The sequence below is a fragment of the Sander lucioperca genome, chromosome 1 (assembly GCF_008315115.2).
Source record: "Sander lucioperca isolate FBNREF2018 chromosome 1, SLUC_FBN_1.2, whole genome shotgun sequence".
Taxonomy (NCBI): Eukaryota; Metazoa; Chordata; class Actinopteri; order Perciformes; family Percidae; genus Sander; species Sander lucioperca.
The window spans coordinates 41,532,365-41,552,246 of NC_050173.1; the positions used below are offsets into that span (position 1 = coordinate 41,532,365).

General features: G+C 39.0%; 1 protein-coding gene across 2 annotated transcripts in view; it reads right to left on the bottom strand.

Moving 5' to 3' along the window:
• Positions 1 to 19,882, bottom strand: part of fstl5 (follistatin-like 5) — a 191,669-nt gene that overhangs the window by 46,050 nt on the left and 125,737 nt on the right. For both annotated transcript variants that reach the window (XM_031317156.2, XM_031317158.2), the window contains 3 exons: positions 18,327 to 18,447; positions 3,069 to 3,230; positions 1,085 to 1,219 (listed from right to left, as the gene is read on the bottom strand). In XM_031317156.2, the coding sequence (XP_031173016.1) occupies positions 1,085 to 1,219; positions 3,069 to 3,230; positions 18,327 to 18,447 (418 nt within the window). The remainder of the gene's footprint in view (positions 1 to 1,084; positions 1,220 to 3,068; positions 3,231 to 18,326; positions 18,448 to 19,882) is intronic.

Here is a 19,882-nt window from a genome sequence, read left to right on the forward strand (position 1 = left end):
CAAGAGCAGATTGTTTGTGTCGAAAAAATGCTTCCAAATTTGAATAAGAAGGTTACTCGTGTCACAACCCTGTTACACAATTACATATTAACAGTTGACGACTAATTCCAAATACCACCTCAATCAATTAATATGCGTGCCAAAAATCACTGATGTGGAGCGTGACAGAGAGGAAACTGTGGAGATGGTAGTGTCGAACAATTAGTTGATTAATCAACTGACAGAAGAATAACTGACAATTTTAATAAATTAACATTTGTAATTTATTTAGCAAAAATCTCAAACTGGTTTCACCTTATGAATAAAGATGAGGAGGGTTCACTCTTTTTCTCTGATTTATTAATTGTACATCTTTGGGTTTTTGTATTACCTCAGGCTCAGGGAATTTTGGATTTCTATATGATGTTGATGGGTATTTTCACTATTTTCTTTACATTTTTATAGACAAAACAATTATTTAATTGAGCAATAAAAATAGATAAATCAATAATGAACAATACGACTGCAGCTAATGATTATTTTCATTATTAATCTGATTATCATTTTTATGATTAATTAATTAATCGCTTAGGGAAGAAATTTGAGGGAAAACGGCAAACATAATTTGCCAGAGCCCAAAGTGACGTCTTCAAATACTTTTTTTTTTTGTCTGACTGACAGGCCAAAACCAAAATATACTCAATTAACAAGGATATAAAACAGAGAAAAGCAGCAAATCTGCACATTTGAAAGGCCAGAAACAGTGAATGTGAAATTTATTTTCGGTACCAATTATTCTTCTTATTCTTCGGCACTAATAAAATGTGTTCTTATTTGCAGCTCCAGTATATGCCAGCATAGAGGAGATAAACAAAGATGTCTTTCTGAGTGGATGGAGGGGTGCATGAACAATTGTCCTGGCTTTTAAACCAGGAGGCGAAGAGAGTATAGATAGTATCACCATTACTTCCCTTGCAGAGGCTCTATCATTGCATTACAGGATATAAACTATTAAGAACTGACAGGATAAATTATTAAGAGCCCCATTTGCATGGCTCCATTATCCCTTGGATAAAAACAGAAGAACATCGTGAGTCATACATACAAGTTTTGCGCGCAGAGTCCTCCACAAATAGCGAAGAGATGTCCTCGTCTACACCAGCATCATTTTTGGCGATGCAGGTATAGGCGCCGGTGTCCTCAAAGTGCACGTTGCTGATGTGCACCTCGCTTCCATTAGCTTTGAGGAACAACGGAAAGAAAAGACAAAAAAAAGACAGCTTACCTTTCAGAGAGAGATAAAAGGAGACATCCCTGCTACCATCTTCTGCTACCATTACTCTGTTACAGAACAGCTCTCTAACATGTTAGGAAGGAAGGTAAAAGGTAGGAGTTCAAAGTATGAATGTGGCACATGTCATGCTGTGTTTCTGTGAGCACTGGGACAGGTTTCTTGTTTACTGTTTTTGTGTACAACCTCAAAGGAAAAGCAGTTGGCATTGCTGGTAATTGAAAGAACCATAAGGCAATTTAAAATTTGCCTTAGAATATTTGATACTCGGGTCAGACAGAAAAACAAATGTATCAAACTTTTAACATTAAAATAAGTCTTTTGATGACCTAAATCTACTCATTGCAATTGTCAGCCAACATATTTAAACTGAAAATGTCTTCAAATACCAATGACATCTAACCAGAAGTTTAACCGACCAATTAGCTAACAGGCCAGCATCATTCACTGCTCATAAAGTAAATAAGCAGGACAAACGTATCAGAAGTGAGACAGCATGAGAATGGAAATACTGTATACTAGGGGTGTGACGAGACACCCAGCTCACGAGACTAGACACGAGATTGGGTTCACGAGAACGAGATGAGATTTTAACCTATGTTAAAGTAAACTTTAATGAAGAAATAAAAAATAAATAGTCCTTTATTCAATCAAAAGTCACAAAATGAAAAACGAGCACTGAAAGGTTTTGCTACAAACTCAAATGACTGGCTTCTCTCCTGTATAACAGTTACACTGTTACTTATTCCATATGTATGGTGGAGAGAGAGTCTCTTCACTCAGACAACCAAGGTTACAATATAACCAAGTGTTTTCTGGCAGTAGTTCAGACCATTGAGACCAAATGTTTTGTACTTGAATTTGTCATTGTACAGTAGACAGAGAGAAATAAAGCTTTTTTTACTTTTGTTTTCACAGTGAATAAAACCACAAAGGAATTACCATCAAACGCTCAACAGATGATTTTTGTGAAAACAGATGCGCTTTTATCCTCCTCTGCATTTTATTAACTGCAGCAGTACACAAGGAAGTAGGCTACGCTAATATCGATTTATGATGAAGGGAGAACATTTCTCTTTGTTTAATATCATTAAAAGTAAAGTAAGGTTTTGCTGTATGCTTCTCGACTCATTTTAAAAAGGACAGACTGCAGGCGCGTGTGTGTCTCGGCCAAGAGAGAGGGAGAGAGAGAGAGGGAGGGAGGGAGAGCGAGAGCGGCAGTACTCTTTAACGTTATAATGCAGGCAGCTTTTTTCTTCCTCTATCACTCTGCAAAAGTAAACTCGGAGTCAACTTTGGAGAATGGGCGAGGGGATCTTCTATGCTAATTTCGAGGTCAAAGTCAGACTCATCCGTCATGCTGGCTGCTGCTCTGCACTTGTGTACTTATATCGCGAGACACTTTTTACCTCAACGAGAAATCTCGTCACAGTTTAATCTCTACTGTATATGCACTGATGTATAAACAATGGTTCCATTCAGTGTTATTTAACCTTGTGTTGACTTCGGGTCACATTGACCCATTTTAAATTTTTGTTTTATATCAGAAAATATGGGATGTAGAAATAAGCGCTGAAAATGTGTAGAAGAAAAATTTAAAAAATTAAAACGTTGGAAAAAGCAAAAACAAACTGTGAAAAAAAGGCGCGCTTTTTTCAAGGTTGAAGGGAAGACAACACAAGGGTTTTCATTCATCTTGATGTGGATTTTAGTTTGTATTGCCCAGCCCTGTTTTTACAAAATATGTATGTTCAAATAAGTAAATGCAGGGAGCAGTAAACTCTAGACTCCACTATACCTTGCAGGGTGAGTTGTTTGGACAGCTTGGTTGTGATGTCCATGCCGTTCTTCAGCCAGGCCAGCTGGGGGCTGGGGATGCCCTCAGCGTGGCAGCGCAGGCTGGCAGTGACGCCCGGCTCCCTGGCTTGGCTCTCTGGATACACTCGGATGACGGGAGAAACTGGAATATGGTGAAAAAGGGGAGAGGGAGACAGTTGAGACTCTGACATGAATACATGCAGTACATCCCACAATGTTGTTTACATTAGTACCACTTGAGAAGCGAGGCAACCCTATTGATTGAGAAGTTTAAGAGAAGATGCCAAGTCTTGAACTTATGGTTTGGCATTAGCATACACTATCAATAGGATCGAGTGTATTTTCAGCATTGCTGAATACCTTTTAGATAAGGTTACTGTGAAGCCAAACAAATCAGATAGATAAATAAGGGAGAGAACCTCTGTTCGGACGTTATTGATTTTGCTTTGTAGACATTGATTTTATGTAACCTTTTGTCAGAAAGGGAATGAGGGGATAGAAGAAAACAATGTGTGCAGAAAGAAAAGGCACAAACTTAATGTCCCTGTCTTCTGCAAACTGATCCAAAAGCTGACTTTACTCATTTCTGAACATTGTGCCACTGTCATGCTGTTTCATGAGTTTCCCTGCTTTACCCTACCCCGAGGCAAAAACAAACAGACAAAAGAACTCTCCTATATACTGTACTTGCAAGAACCATAAATCAACATAAATCAATAAAACACACAAATACATTAATAATATGCATTTATGCAGTGGCTGAGAATATGCCGCAAGTTTTGCTCTACATCCAGTGGCTAAATTGTTAAGAGTCTTGCTCCACAAAACATGGAAAATATCAAAAGAATGAATTTGAATAATCCTTTAAAGGACGAAGCCTTCCCTGAGTAGCATAACAATGATAAAAACTTTCAAAAAAAGGATAGTAGTATCTCTGAGGAGACTCTCCCACAATGAACTGTTTACAGAGCGTCATTCCACAACAGCCTGTCACATATAAGACAACAACATGGAAGTGGTTTATGTAGGGACATCAAATTCCATTCAGAATGGCCATCTTGTTTTGAGCAATCCTCATAGCCTCTGTGGCCCAAATCAGTAGCCTTTTTTTTTTCTTCTCCTTTCTGAAACCGACTTCAGAGACATGAGCGGAGGATAGAAGCGAGAGTCTTGGCAGAAGCAGAGAAGGCAGACGTGCTGTAGAGACCATTTCCTGTGGGCACTAGGTTAGAGGAAGTCTTTATTCAGCCAGGTGAGTGAAATGACTGAAGGTTGTTGCCACGGCCATCTGGTAACCACGGCACTCCTGGGCTTTGGAGCTCACGTCAACCTCACTGCCAACACGCCATCCAGGAGTGGGCCATGAGGGCTCCTATGACACCCAGGTTACTTTACTAGTCACAGTCACAGAGACACTCTTACACCGATGGCCCTCAGCAGCAACAAGGTTGATTGAATAGGGCCTATGAAGACAATTATTGTGTACAATCTGTTAAATGAAGGTTATTACTCATACTTAATATCCTCACACATGCACATACAAACATACAAAAGCTTTCTTTGTGTTTGTGCAGCTCATGTTCTTTCTCTGGTTTCCGTTATCTGTGTGTTTACTGTAAATCACTTTGGGTCAGCCCTGTTTGTTGAAATTGCTCCGTGAATTGTGCTTGTTTGAATCTATAGCTGCATCTTTACATCAAGAACAGCAATCTCAGCATTTCTAAAAGGTATACACTTTTAAAAGGAATATTTAAATTAAGTGATTTGGTGATTAACCAAAAGGATGACATAGCATGTCCTTTTCATGGAGTGGGTTTACATGCACGTAAACAGGTTATTTATATACTTTTGGAAAATAATGGTAAGTTAGTTAGTAGGTTAGTTACTATAACAAAAATTGTATTTAAATTCTGATACATGTAATGTAGTCAAGTTGATTTGTTGATCTCTAGGATATTCTCAACTGTTTTAATAATTGATTAATTATTTGAGTTTCTTTTCAAGTTAAAATGCCGACATTTGCTGGTTTAACCTTCTCAAACATGATCGATTTGCTGCTGTCCTTTGAATTAAATGACACTATAGTGTATATGTTTGGAGTTTGGACAGTTGGTTTGACGAAACAAACTATTTAAAGACTTTACTGTGGGAATTGTGACATTTTTCACTATTTTCTGACATTTTACAGGCAATACAATAAATCCAAAAAATAATCTGCAGATTAAACAATAATGAAAATAACCCTTAGTTGCAGCCCTACAGATAACTTCAAATGTTGCTTTTCTTTCATTACTAAAGAAGCTAAATCCAGCAGCGTATATGCAGCCAGAAACCAAACTGAGTTCTTCCTCGACTGTTGAGGTACTGTAACTCGATCAGTACAGAAATGACAGATTTGGTGGATGTGGAGGAGTTAAAGAGTAACCTGCACTGACGCAGACGATCTGAGACCTGGATAATTAGAATCACGTATAAAGGGAACTGAATAACTAGGTTCCTCTATGCTCCATGTAAACTTACATAATATCCCAAATATGATCACAACTAGGATACTAAAGTGCATGTTAATGTACTCATTATGAAGGCAAGGCAAATGCTCAACACTTCCCTTCTCTCAGGCGGAAGTTAGTAGTAGTTAGTAATGTCCAGCTTTGAATAAATTTCATTAATCATAGTATTGTAAATAGAGATGCACCGATAGACCGGCCGATGACCGGAATTGGCCGGTTTTCACGTGCTCGGCCATGACCGGCGACCGGCAGGTCAGTTGGACATATGCCGATTTCATGCCAGTCAATGCTACAATTAACTGACAACATAAGTTATACGAGTTACAGTTCTCAAGGACAGACGGACGCACGCACGCACACACATACACACACACACACACACACACACACACACACACACACACACACACACAGATGCGACAGCACAGTCTCTTTCCTTTCTCTCAACTTTTCCGCCGTGTGTTGCGCGCGTACCCGCTCGCCGTGTGAAGCGCGTGTCCGCGCTATTTTTAGGGGTGGCAGTAGCTCAGTCCGTAGGGACTTGGGTTGGGAACTGGAGGGTCGCTGGTTCAAGTCCCAGTACAGACCAAAGTACAGAGTGTGGATTGGTAGTTGGAGAGATGCCAGTTCACCTCCTGGGCACTGCCCGGCACACTTGAGCAAGGCACCGTACCCCCCCCAACCGCTCAGGGCGCTGGTCCAGCACTGGCAGCCCACTCACTCTGACATCTCTCCATTTGTGCATGAATAGGTCCTGAGCATGTGTGTGTGTAGTGATTTCTAACAAACAGAGTGTAAATTGTATTTCCCCACTGGGGATCAATAAACAGTATATAAATTAAATTATTCTTGAACATGTAGGGAACCTCGTCAATTAACCTGCAACATGTCAGCTGTTAGGAAATTCTTCAGCGTGTGTGCAGAAGATAACAAGTTTGCAATATGCAACACCTGCAAGGAAAAAGTAGGACGTGGAGGGACGACACCAAAAACCAAAATCACATTTGTTTTTGTTGGATATTGGATGTGAAAAGAAGGAAATGGTTCTAACATTGCACTTTAGATGTGTGTGAATTTCCCACACCAGGAGTAATTTATATAGTTCTATTTTATAGTGATCCATTATCTGTTCAAAAAATGTTCTATGTTCTATGCAAAATGTTCTATTAAAGAAAAGATAGAAAATACATATTTGTGTGTGCTGTAAAGTGGTTAGAAAAAATGAAATCACAATCGGCTAAAATCGGTATCGGCTGGCCTAACTCAATGAAAATCGGAAATCGGAATCGGCCTAGAAAGTAATCGGTGCATCTCTAATTGTAAATTTATAATGTGTGTGTGTGAGTGTGAGTGTGAAAGAGAGAGAGAGAGAGAGATTTTAGGGTCATGGAACACTTGGCGTGTACCTACAGTATGTTGCTGGCCTACAACAACCTATTAATCAACAGCCGTATAGTGCAAGCCTGGATCGACCAGATTCCCTTGAGCACCTCATTAAAAAAAACACCCAGGCAATCTCACAAAGTTGTGTTAATTAGTGTGTTTGAATTAAAGAAAAATAGATCCACAAGACTTTTTATTCAAGAAAAAACTGCATTAGTGCCACAGTGTTCAGTAATAGGTTTTTCAGGGACAGACACTTCACTTGAGCAAAAGCTTACTCACAAACAGTAAGGTTCTTTACTGATCATGTGCAGGGTTTTCCCTGCGGCTTAGACCCAGCGTCTAAACATTTTTGTGCCCTGCCTAAAAGTATGAACGTAAAAACAATGTGGAGAGCATCTAGACAGCGAGCAGGTGCACAGGACGGCGTGTGGCCACTCGCGATATGGCAATGAAAAATCCCCCAGCGGCCCAAAAAGCATTTCCCCCATAGGCCACCATTGTAAAACAAAAGTCTGTTAAACTGTTGACAAGAGACCTCGGACTGCAAACGAGGTTGATTATGACTCTTTCTATTCTGAATTTTTAATCCATACAGTTTTTAAATTTGAAAAACTTTCCTCGAGCCAAGAAGCGATCTAAAAACCTGTGACATCACTACAATGTAAAGTCTATGAGCCCAGTGGGAACACTACTGCGCATACTCAGTGGACCGCATATCACGGAAGTAAACCCGGAATCTTAGAAACTGTTTTGGACCAGGCGAGCAACTCCATTAAACTGAACTGAATAGGCGCCATTTTGGGATCTGGTATTCAGTTAATATTATACATTCATGGCTGCAACCGACAACCACTAACTTTTATTCAAATAATTACATGATGACATCACTAGTATTTACAACATATAACAATAAATAAGTAGTAGTGAAAATCTTAGGCCTCAGGCACCTTTAACAATGCTTAATAAATAATAATAAAGAAAATCACACAAGTAAAAGCAAAATCTGAATCTAAGACAAAAAATAGTGCAAGTTAAGATATAGGGCTTAAATGTAAACAAAATATAAAGTAGTAGAATTAGTGTAGACAGTACTGCAAATAAATAAAACCCAATGTACAGTATATATAAAAGTATATAAAACAGTCCCTACAGAAAAACGCGATTATGCGATTGCATAATTCAATGCATAATCAGCCAAAGTCCGCATATTTATGCGGGGGCCGCATTTTTTTCAAATACGCCACACTTTCGCCGCATAAATTACAGATTTCTGTGCAAAATATGCGGGGCTTGCATGATTTCATAATCCCCGCATTTTCGTTGCAAAAAAGTCACATATATCTTAGCAGAAAGTTGAAAACTGTTGCATTTACTTCACACAAGAGTAGCCATTTTCCCCTGTTGCCATGGGAATGTTATGAAGTGACGTAATTACGCGACGTGAACATCATCGAAAAGCTGCAAACCCCGCGATGAAGCCATGATGAAACCGCAATTTTTGCAAGTTCCCGCAATTTCATTGCATAAAATTGCATAAATATCCCGCATATTCCATCGCATTTTTTAAGAAAACGTGCCGCATAATCAAGGATTTTTGCAACAATCACAAAAAAACTCAGCATTTTTCTGGAAGGACTGATAAAAGTAAAGATTTAAATGCATTATTTCTGCTGTATGCTTGGTGATATAAGCCCTATTGATCTGAATGATGTTTTTTTCCAAGAATCTGCTTTTGAAAAAAGTAGGGCCAGCTAACATCCAAGGACTTGGCGTAGAGGTTGTTACACATTCAACAGTTTTTCTCTGTAGAAAAGAGGAGAACAGTGTGAGTGTCATGGTTGTGGTTTTCTGTGTTATTGTGTTCATTTATTGACAGTGAGGGGAAAAACAGAAAAATGATCTGGATGTAGCTGCTTCCCAGAGGGCTTTCAGTGGTTTCATACACTTATTCACCAATACTGATATGTTATAGATACAGATAAATGTTATAGTTATTTTTTTCATATTTATAGATTTTGGGATTATATTATATTATATATTCCAAAAATGGTATATCTTTCCTACATTCATTTATTTAAACCTGGAACCAGGTGCTGAAAAGGGGAGACAGGGTAGTGATCGTTTGATCAGGATGGTCTTTTGTTAGGGCCAATACAGTAAATAGAAATATCTTCTGATGCTATTGAGACTGATAGAAAATAGATAGCATGGCATCGAGCTCACATCTCATACACCTTTTTGAGTAAATTGCTTGTGAGATTTGAAAAGATGGAACTGGTTGTTACTTTGTGCTGAAGATCTCCAATCAGAGCTGGCAACACCACTACAGGAGTCAGATAGGTTACAGTAAAAGAGTAGGTGCAGTGTGTGTAGAGGTGTAATTACAGACTATGTAAGTGCAGGTGTAATCCGTGCTCTGAATGAGTGTGTAGAGGTTAGCTGAGGCAGAATTGCAGTTGAGACCTCTGTAGGTTTCATGGCCCTAATTCAACCAAACATCTGTGATGGGAGGGACACACTGCCTGCCCAGCCTAGTTTCCTCCATCCAAGTGAGGCGTCTACACAGTTCAGCACGGCATAATTACAAAGATAAAGGTGTTGGTAAACATTGAAAAATTGTTAATCTATTTGTATGAAAACTGAACATATTGAGTAAACAGAGGGATGCATGAATAGGTTTATTTGAAATAATATGTGTTATTAAAAAGGTAATAAGAATATGGAATAAATTAATGTTACATATGAAGGGAACAAATGTCAATGAATTTAGTAATTTGGTTTGGATTTTGAGTTTGGTATAAATGAGACCTTAGTTTTTGCTACTATGATACTGCTCTTCTAGCTACAACAACCCATAAGGTCAAGTCAGTTTTATATGATGGGCAGGGTTAGCTAGTTGCCTCAAATCCCATTAGATTGGATAAATATCTATACAAATGTATATGCCTCAAATTGAGCTATTTAAACTATTTTACAGTAATAGAATACTAAACAATTAACACAGGATTCAAACTTGGAAAATGTCTCACCGTGTCTTTAAAGTGGTTTTAAAGCCTTAAAGGAGCTAAAGTTGCTCAAATGACATTAGGAGCATTAGTTGTTGATTGGTTTTAGTGTTCAATCTTACACTTCAGGCCTGTGACAACATAGTCATCACAGTGGTGTTTGTTAGATAAACCTCTGCCTGCTGCTAATGATGGTTTTACAGTAAAACCAAAGTCTTGAAACTACAAATATTTATTGGAAGTAACTTCACACTTATATATTGATATTAAATGATAGCATGAATGCATTGCTTCAATTATTGAAAGCATTTTAAAAAGCTTTGGTAGCATCCAGTATACTGCTTAAAAGCATCAATGAATGTTCTTCCTTCGCTCACAGTATATCTGCATCTTTCACCAGGCCTCTAACAGTCTCATAGAGAACCATGAAACTCTTCTTTTCCCTCTAAACAGGAAAAGTGTGTTCTCTGCCTTTTGATAATATCTCACTTACACACTACACCAATGTGTATGAGTGAACTCAATCCCTGCATGCAAATTACCATTTCTTTTGCCCGGACAGTCATGAAAATTAAAGAAGCAAGCCGGTTGGTGGGATTTTTCCACTCGAAACTTGTTTCAGACAAGATGTGAGAGAAGTTGCATTCTGAAGGGTTTCTGATAGTGTCAGGAGACCCAGTGCCAGGAGAATGAGACACAGCAGGGCTGACAGCTCCATCATAAAGCTCCCCAGCCAGTCGTCAATCACTCAGCAAGGCTCCAGTCGGCCATTGCGCTACAGAAGATGAGCTGGCGTGCAGACACACACACACACACACACACACACACACACACACACATATACATATACACATACATATACACACAAGAGTAAAGAACACACAAAAACCATGGAAGGAGACCACTTCACCATCACACGACTGGGAGATTTCCAACTAAGCCTGGCAGACCTGTTACAACTCTTCAATAAAATTCAACTCATGGCTGTTGCTGAAAAACATGGCAGTCATTACAATTGGACTGTGCGACTACGCTTGAGTGTGTGTACAACGTACAGTTAAAATAACACATGTGATCCTCTATCACATTATACAAAAACACTCACACACACCATGACATATATGCTCACACCATAATGAAAGCCTCCTCTCACAGTTGTAATTACTCTCTCACCTGAGCTTCATGCCTCCGAGGGACATGTGGGAGTAATCCAGCTCAGACAGTCAACAACAACTGTATCCATGAATCCAATGCATTACTTGTACATCACACAACCGGTGAAGAAGTACTTTTCAAGGGTAAAACAAAAGGGAAAACTGCTGAAGGTGTTCTAAAAAAGATCTGGGACAGAAATAAAGAAACATAATGGATCTCCAGGGAGTACCCCAGGAGAATGAGGTGTCATCTTCAGTGTGCGCTCAATTTCTCCTTCTTTGGGGTGCGTTTTACATGATTTGTTATTTACTGCAAGTAATCTAAAGAATAGAATTAAAATTAAAGAAATTTAATGCAATAAAATTAAAGAAATGTAGTTCACAGAGCACGTAGCTTAAAAGAATAATGAGCAATGGAAAAAAAGGACAGCATTATTCTGTACACCATGATATGAAATATTCATTATTTTTTAAAGAACCACTGTGTCTGGATTTACTGTTTATATATATATATATATATATATATATATATATATATATATATATATATATATATAAAAGATATTGGTAATACTTATTGTACTGTTGTATAAATATCAATTTAAAAAAGAAAAGAGGGTAGTGCAAATATCGAAAAAAAACATCAAAATGTGTTAGATGCTTACTATTGCATCTCTGATTTTACATTTAAATTATAGGCATTTGGACTGCCGATGGTCTTGTTTATTTAAAAAAGCCAAGAGCAATTACCAATATCCTCACATTTTTTTTATTTGAAATCCAAAAAAATCAATTGACATGTCTAAACGGTGTATGCTAAATGTAGAAATATTTAATAAAAACGGATAAATAAATAATTTTTCGGAACCCATAAAGAATGTATGTAGGCTATGTTTTTGATAATTTGCAGCAGGAACAGCTTTAATTCAACTTTACAAGTGGGGAGCACTTGAACGCTCCACTTGAAAGCTTTAAGTCCAACAGATATCCGCAGGTCAGATTATGACCACAAAGTCTATCAATGAACATTGGCCTTAGGTGTTCTGTTACCAGGTACACAATATGCTTAAACATGTTCTTCATTATAGATGGCTCTTGTCAAGTGCAAAAATAAATAAATAAAAACACAACACCCAGGTTTATAACCGGAAAGCTGTTCCTCCTAGGGCTGTAACTAATGACTATTTTCATTGTCAACCAATCTGCCAAATAATTGTTTAGTTTATTAGATTTCTCAGAGTCCATGGTCTTAAACCTTAAGATATTCAATTTACTGTCATACAAATAAAACAGAATAACAGAATATTTGGCATGTGTGCAGGGTGCGATTTGTGAAGAAAGCAGAGGGGGGGATGTTTTTTGATCATGCACAACAAAACAAAACATGCAAGAATTAAATCCTCCTTCCAATACCATGGATAAAGTGCCACTCGGCCAGCCATGCCAAAACACTTATGCGCTTCAATATTCAATGGAAAATAAACTTAAAAGGAAATAGCACAACATGATGTCAACATAAAACGCGTTCACAATGCGGCGAAAACAAAAATACTTTCACCCAGGAAACTTAACTAATCGTTTTGATGCTTCATCTTAACTGTCAGATGGCGCTCACTTTTTCTGGCTTAACTCCACTACAAAGGCCCCTGAAAGGACCGTCACCTGGTGGTGCCTGCAGCCAGCTTACAGTCACCTATTGGCGGCTAAACAACTGCCGCTGGTAGCTGTAGTTTAAAATACTTCTATTTTAGGTATATAATTAATATATGGTCTAGGCTTTTGGTAAGGTTGATGATCACTTTGTATAGACCAGAAAGCGGGAAATCCTACGCATCCCCCCCAGCAAATTGTACCCTGCATGTGTGCAAGAAAAAAGAGTGAAAAGATGAATCAGTTATTTAAAATAGATTAATTTTCTGTTGATCGATTAATCGCCTAATTGTTGCAGTTGTAGTTACTCAGTCTCAATCACTCCTCTACCCATTTCTTTGTTGTTACCCAACTCCCCTTAACAAAACTATGATGTCCTCAGGTGGCTCACACTCTCTAGAGTCACATAGGCACAGCAACAGTCAGAGCCTTCCTCTCATGCAACATGCAGTCATATGTGGGTAACCCTCTCGCCCTCCAGGGAAAACTCCAACATGTGATTATCCCCACAACTGTTCAGCAACCTGGGTTGCATCTCATAACCCTTAAATTGCCTCCTCAAGTCCTGCACTTGCCTTCCTTCCTGGGAGGAGAGAGGCAACGAGCAAATGTGTTTTAGAGGGATGAGACGTCCTTTCCTCTGAAGCGTTCCTATGAATTTGTCAGCTGTATGGGTGGAGTTAGCAATTCCTTCGGCTTCCGGGAAGGCTGCTCTTCTGTATCCTTGCCCATAGCTCCTCGATGATCCCTCCTCCATGCTCACTCCTCGGTCCTCGGGGCAGAAATAAGAGCTTTGAGACGGCCTTCACCGAGGATGGACAGAACAACTTCTGGTTTAGCCGAGGACCGAGGAGTCAAGGAGCTATCAAATAAGGGTTATGAGATGCAGCCTTGATCAAGGATTCTGGTCTCAGAGCCGCTGCTGTGCATTGAGGTGAGCTCAACTACTGTACATCTACTTAGTTGCTCCACCTCTAGGTCTGGCTAGATATATGACATCCCAAGTCCTGAGGGCCAGTTTTGTAGCCAGGGATCAGCACACCCCATCCCTTGCCTGCCACATACAGCTAGCCTTGGAGGCTTACGTGGTGGCAGTCTCACATTACTTCCCAACAAGGCCCCACAGGTATAGGCTCAGTCACCAGGCACATCAGCCTCCACCCCCCCCCACCCCCCCACCACACACACACACACACACACACACACACACACACACACACACACACACACTTGGGAGTCCCTACAAGAAGCTGTAAACCCCAACAGCCTAACTTTCACGGTTACAGGGGAACACAACCCCCCACCAGGATAAGGTAGTCATTTTTCATAAGGGTATTACTAGATCATTCTCAAAAACAGTGAGAGGCCAATAATGAATGACATTGACAAATAACTGCACATGTATACTGCATCAGTAATGTATGTGTTATGTATCATTAATATCTGCAAACAGCTAGAGCTACCTTTTGAAAGATGATGCTGCCAGGCAGAAGTAAACAACATTAGGACCCATATTGTTACATTTTACTAATCAGAAATACTTAAATTTCAAATTATGTTTTCAAAATGAATGCAGCTTCCCAGAGTGGAAAACTAAATGTATTTCTCAAGCAGCAGAAGTGGTTGGTGTATTTGATGATTCAACCAAGACTTTCATCAATTTACCCCAAACAATGATTTGTTTTCTACTAAAGTGGCAGGGAGAGTGGACAAACTATGCAGCCACAGTACAAATTAGATGCAACTTTATTGATTCCTGTTTGTAAAGTGGGGTCACTGCAACAAGGAAAGGCCTATAGATTAAAAAAAACAAGCGCAGACAGTGCATACTGAAGATAACAAATAATCACAATAAAATGTACATATTGAAGATAATAGTGTACAAAGTAGAGATGCACCGATAGACTGGCCGGTCACCGGAATTGGCCGGTTTTCACATGCTCGGCCATGACCGGCGACCGGCAGGTCAGTCTGACATATGCCGATTTCATGCTGGTCAATGCTACAATTAACTGACAACATAAGTTATACGAGTTATAGTTCTCAAGGACGCACGCACACAGACGCGACAGCACAGTCTCTATTTCCTTTCTCTTAACTTTTCCGGCGTGTGTCGCGCGTGCCCGCTCGCGGTGTGAAGCGCGTGTCTACGCTATTCTTGAACATGTAGGGAACCTCGTGAATTAACCTGCAACGTGTCAGCTGTTTGGAAATTCTTCAGCGTGTGTTCAGAAGATAACAAGTTTGCAATATATAACACCTGCAAGGAAAAAGTAGGGCGTGGAGGGACGACACCAAAAACCCAAATCACATTTTTTTAGTTGGATATTGTTATATTATAACATTGCACTTTAGATGTGTGTGAATTTCCCACACCAGGAGTAATTTATATAGTTCTAGTGATCCATTATCTGTTCAAAAAATGTTCTATGTTCTGTGCAAAATGTTCTATTAAAGAAAAGATAGAAAATAAATATTTGTGTGTGCTGTAAAGTGGTTAGAAAAAATTAAATCGGAATCGGCTAAAATCGGTATCGGCTGGCCTAACTCAAAGAAAATCAGAAATCGGAATCGGCCTAGAAAGTTGTAATCGGTGCGTCTCTAGTACGAAGAAAAGCACAAGTGTTTTCATCAACATGACGCAGACAATACAAAGATGCTGACTGCCAATAAGAGCACACGACAATACAAAAAGAGCATTTGTAAAATCCATGAGGGACATGTTGATGAATCTGTGTGTTGTGTGTAAGTGGGGAAATATGGGATTAAAGCCCAAAACCACTGAATGATCATCCACGCACTGCACAAGCCTCATAGGGAAATCGAAAGTTTCTTTTAAAGTACCTCCAGTCTAAATTTCATCAGCTCTTCTGAGTAAAAATTCCAAATACTGTATATCTTGTCATTCTCATGTGACCTCAGAGTGATGGACAGCACTCTGAATTCAGTTTCTCAGAATTACTTTTTAAAGTTGTTTCTTAATTGAGTTTTAGAAATTCTCAGTAGTCATGGCAGGGTGATAAGCTGGTCCTTGGAGACTTCACCCAGACTATGAAAGTAAAATTCATAGTCTGCAGTAAAACAAAAAAGGTTATCTGGAAGTTTCAGTTTCAATTACGACCAAAAGTCATGGTTCTCATGGGATTCACTCTGTTTCCGTAAACACAATACTTGGTAGAATAAAAAATGTAGATCATTGCAATTAACCTTGGAGTAGTCTTTTAGAAGAATGATAATCAACTAACTGTCTGTCAAATGTAATGAAAATGTGGAGCTTTCTACGTCGACACATTGTAGTTTATTCACATTCAAGTCATTAGAACCAGAATGGGAGAAAGGCTCATTTACACAATCTCAATCCACCTTTGCCCTCTCCATACAGTCTCGGTTTCAGCACTCACATTGCAGGTCCACCATACTAAAGACTATCCCAAACTAATTAACAGGAAGTGGAATACAAAACTGTTCACAGATAATGGACATCAAGGCTGACTTAAAGTGCAGGCCTTCAGTCAAACAAATATGATGTTATGAGTCCATTGTGGGTGACAAATAAATATTTAGCAAAGCGTCTAGACTAAAAGCAACATGTGGGAACAGTGCTGCAGTTTCTAGTCTGGTAGGGTAATACTGTTAAAAACAAGGCAATACTAGAGTGCTAGAATAATGACTTCTCTGTTTCCAAAAACAAGCTACATCAAGACACTGTTTCTATTGGTTGACTGTGCAATTCACAGAAATTGAACAATGATTAACATTTTTTAATCAGTCTACAGCAAACAGAAGTATTTTGGGCTTAAATATAAGTGAATAAGACAGAATAAATATGTATAGACAAAGCGGTTAGTGTCACGTCAGAGGTTGTCAATCTTAAGAAGGCAGGTCTTGCGTAATATGATCCTGCCAGAGGGCAGACGCCAAAGGAAGCGAGAGTGAGAGTAAAGGAGAGTGGCGTGGTGCTGCGAACTCTTTTTGTGAAGATGTTGATGGACAATGACTGTTAACCCTCAGTGTGAAGTATTTTGCGAGCTGGCAGCTACTGCAGTCGTGTGTGCAACATAGCGGGGAAGAACTGGAGTAGCAACGTAAAGCTAACCGAACTCGCCTGGGTTTCAAGTTAGGTAAGGCCCACATCCTTTTTTTAGTAAGTTAGGTAAGTCGTGGCCTGTTAGTAGCTGGTACAGTCATAAGGCACAGTGGTTATTAAATCCCCTAGACCTAACAACAAATTACTTCCAGATTTCTGTCTATATACAGTATCTGTCAAACATTTCTGACATGTAATCAAACATTTGATTTTATAGCAGTAAAGTTGTTTTGTGGGATAGTATGCATTTGTAAGAGAAGCTAAAAAGACACCAAAACAGCACATGGCACGACGACTGCTTCCTGAGAGCAACATGGCTTTACACAGTTTACCCTTTTATTTGTAGCATCTTCATTATTAAGGAGTGCTATCCACAGCTATTCAGAGACACTGAATACTGCTGTACTGCTGGGGAGGGAACGTTTTAGAAAAGGACATTTGTTTCCAAGGAATACTAACCCAATATACTTTTCTAAAATGGATTTCCACTTTTCTACTCACTCTAATTTGAATGGTGAATTCGGGGACGTTTTATGAAACAAAAAATAGCATTATTGTATACCGGCGGCTACATTTTCCAATCCACCGTGCTGAACAGAGGCTCCAGACAGCCAGGGATATGAGAGCAGGCAGCACAGGAACAAAAACACAGACACATCACCGACAGTATGATAATAACATCCGAAACACATGATTCAGTCAGTGGTTTCTGTGACATGAGAAATACTTTTAATAAGTACGTATTTCCGCTCACAGTAGAATAGGCGGTCCTTAATGTGGACACAGGACACATTCCCATTCTCAATGCTATTAGAATGTGGACATCCAACATTTTACTCAAGAAAGATAAGAATAATATCAATGTGTTTTGTAAATAGTTTTAAATTATTAAAAGGAAAAAAAGGTCTTTAGAGTAAAATCTGAAAATACTCCTTTTTGTCTCAGCCAGCTAGAGGGGTGTGTTGGGTACTTGTTTGATTGACAGCAGCTAGCAGTCTGCCAGAGTGTCGGCGTTACACCGTAGGGAACAAGATACATTTTGTGTTCATGTTGGTAAGTCAGATAAGGAGACTTTAGCAGGAAAGCAAGTGTGTGTTGTTGTGTAGCAGGCTGCTGTCGGGCTCAGTGTGATAGTCTCCTCTGCCAATGATACAGTAGAACGCTGACGTTTTGAAGATTTGATTGGCTGCGCGGAAATAAGGTTCCCATACGTAGACGGATACCAGAGCGATATTCCATCAAACTAATGCAAAACAAGGGGATGCAATAATGAAACCAAGCCAAAAGTATATTTGGTTTCTGATTTTTTTCTTAAAAATGCAATAAATTCCAGTTGGACTTTAAGAGTGGAAAGAGACTTGCCTACCGCTGTGGCTAGTACAGTACAGCAGATGATGACATTAGTTAAACAAAAAAGTGCACTCTGTCTTTGTGGCAGCCTCTTACCATTCACTTGAAGAGTGTGAGTCTGAAAAAGTTTCTCGTAGCCATCAGCATGACAGGTATAGTTGCCCATGTGGGTTGTTGTCACCTTGGTGATGTACAGTGAACCGTCATCCCCAAAGTCCTACCAGAGAAAGAGAAAAAGAAAATTCTTAATGACTTACAGAATGTATTAGTGGTATTGTTCCAACAGTGCAGTAATGGTGTTTGAAGGCATTTGAAGCTGGAAATGAATGGTTACAATGGAAACGCAACAAGCCTGCAGTGTGCAGATGAGAAAATAAACATGTTTCATAGCATAGGAAATGAAAAATACAATAGCAATCGTTCAAAAAGGCACATTGTACAGCAATGTCTATCAGCCCAAGTCAAAAGTTAAAGCCATTTGGTGCCACAGAAAACACATGAGGAAAATAACTGTTAAAGTCACAGTTAGGAAAAAATGTTTTCTGGTACATGTCATTTTTCCAATCAGAGGAACATGATCTGATGGAAAGGGACTGAGGCTATAATTGATTACCATAGAAATTACTGCGTTGGCTGCTTTTAAAAACAAAAACAGGGCAATATAGTGCTGCAGACGTACGGCCAATCAAAGTAACTTCTACTGTTCTTTTTAGATGCATTGTCCCCGAAAAGGCCAAAATGCAAGTTGTTACCCTTTGGTTAACATAAATGTCCCATAAATACATAAAACATGTTGTACTTCAGTTCTCATGTGGCCTACTTAAAGCAAAAAAACAAACATTCATGATGTGAACTTCATGCTGTGCTGTGATTAATAAGCCAGTGAACACAAAGAAAATGGTGCTGAACAAGGAAAGACAGCAAACAGAATGCTGCACAACTGCAGCACAGATAGAAGCCCCCAAAGCTAATGAGCCCATTAATAAATCCGTCTGACAAAGAGCGAATGTGTGCCCCCTTTTTAAGACCAAGCCATCTTGGCAAGTCATTGTAATGCTTTTATTTGTATTATATGAAGTGTAATGGTGGTATTATGTTAATAAAAAGTGCAAACAAATTGCGTTAAAAGACGGGGTGGTGATTGTTTCCGGAAACAAAGTCAACCCCTTCTGTTTTGGTTAAAAGTTAAATTGGTTAACTTTTACTTCTACTCACAAATGTAAAATTAAAAGCTGTCAAATCTCCTCTGAATTAAAACTAGTCAACAGATGTCTTAACTTGGTTAAGAGCAGCCTGTCGGGGTCATACATGGCAGACAGTGGCAAAGATGCACCTTATGAGACATGTTTTGGAATGAGTGTAGAATATAGCATTAGTAATGATGAATAATTTATTTAAAGCAATATGTAATTTGGAAATTCTGATTAGCATAGTTTTCAGAATAGGGCAGCATTGATTTTATCTGCACTTGCTATTGTGGTCTTCTTCGTTGCTCAAGTTAGAGATTTCATTTGAGCCAATTGTATCCATATTTATAGATGTACATTGTATTGTTAATTGCTACAGTATAAATTGAAGATTTTACATAAATATAATTGACTGATTAAATTCAAATATATACACACATTTGAATGTTTGCTATCATTTGAGAG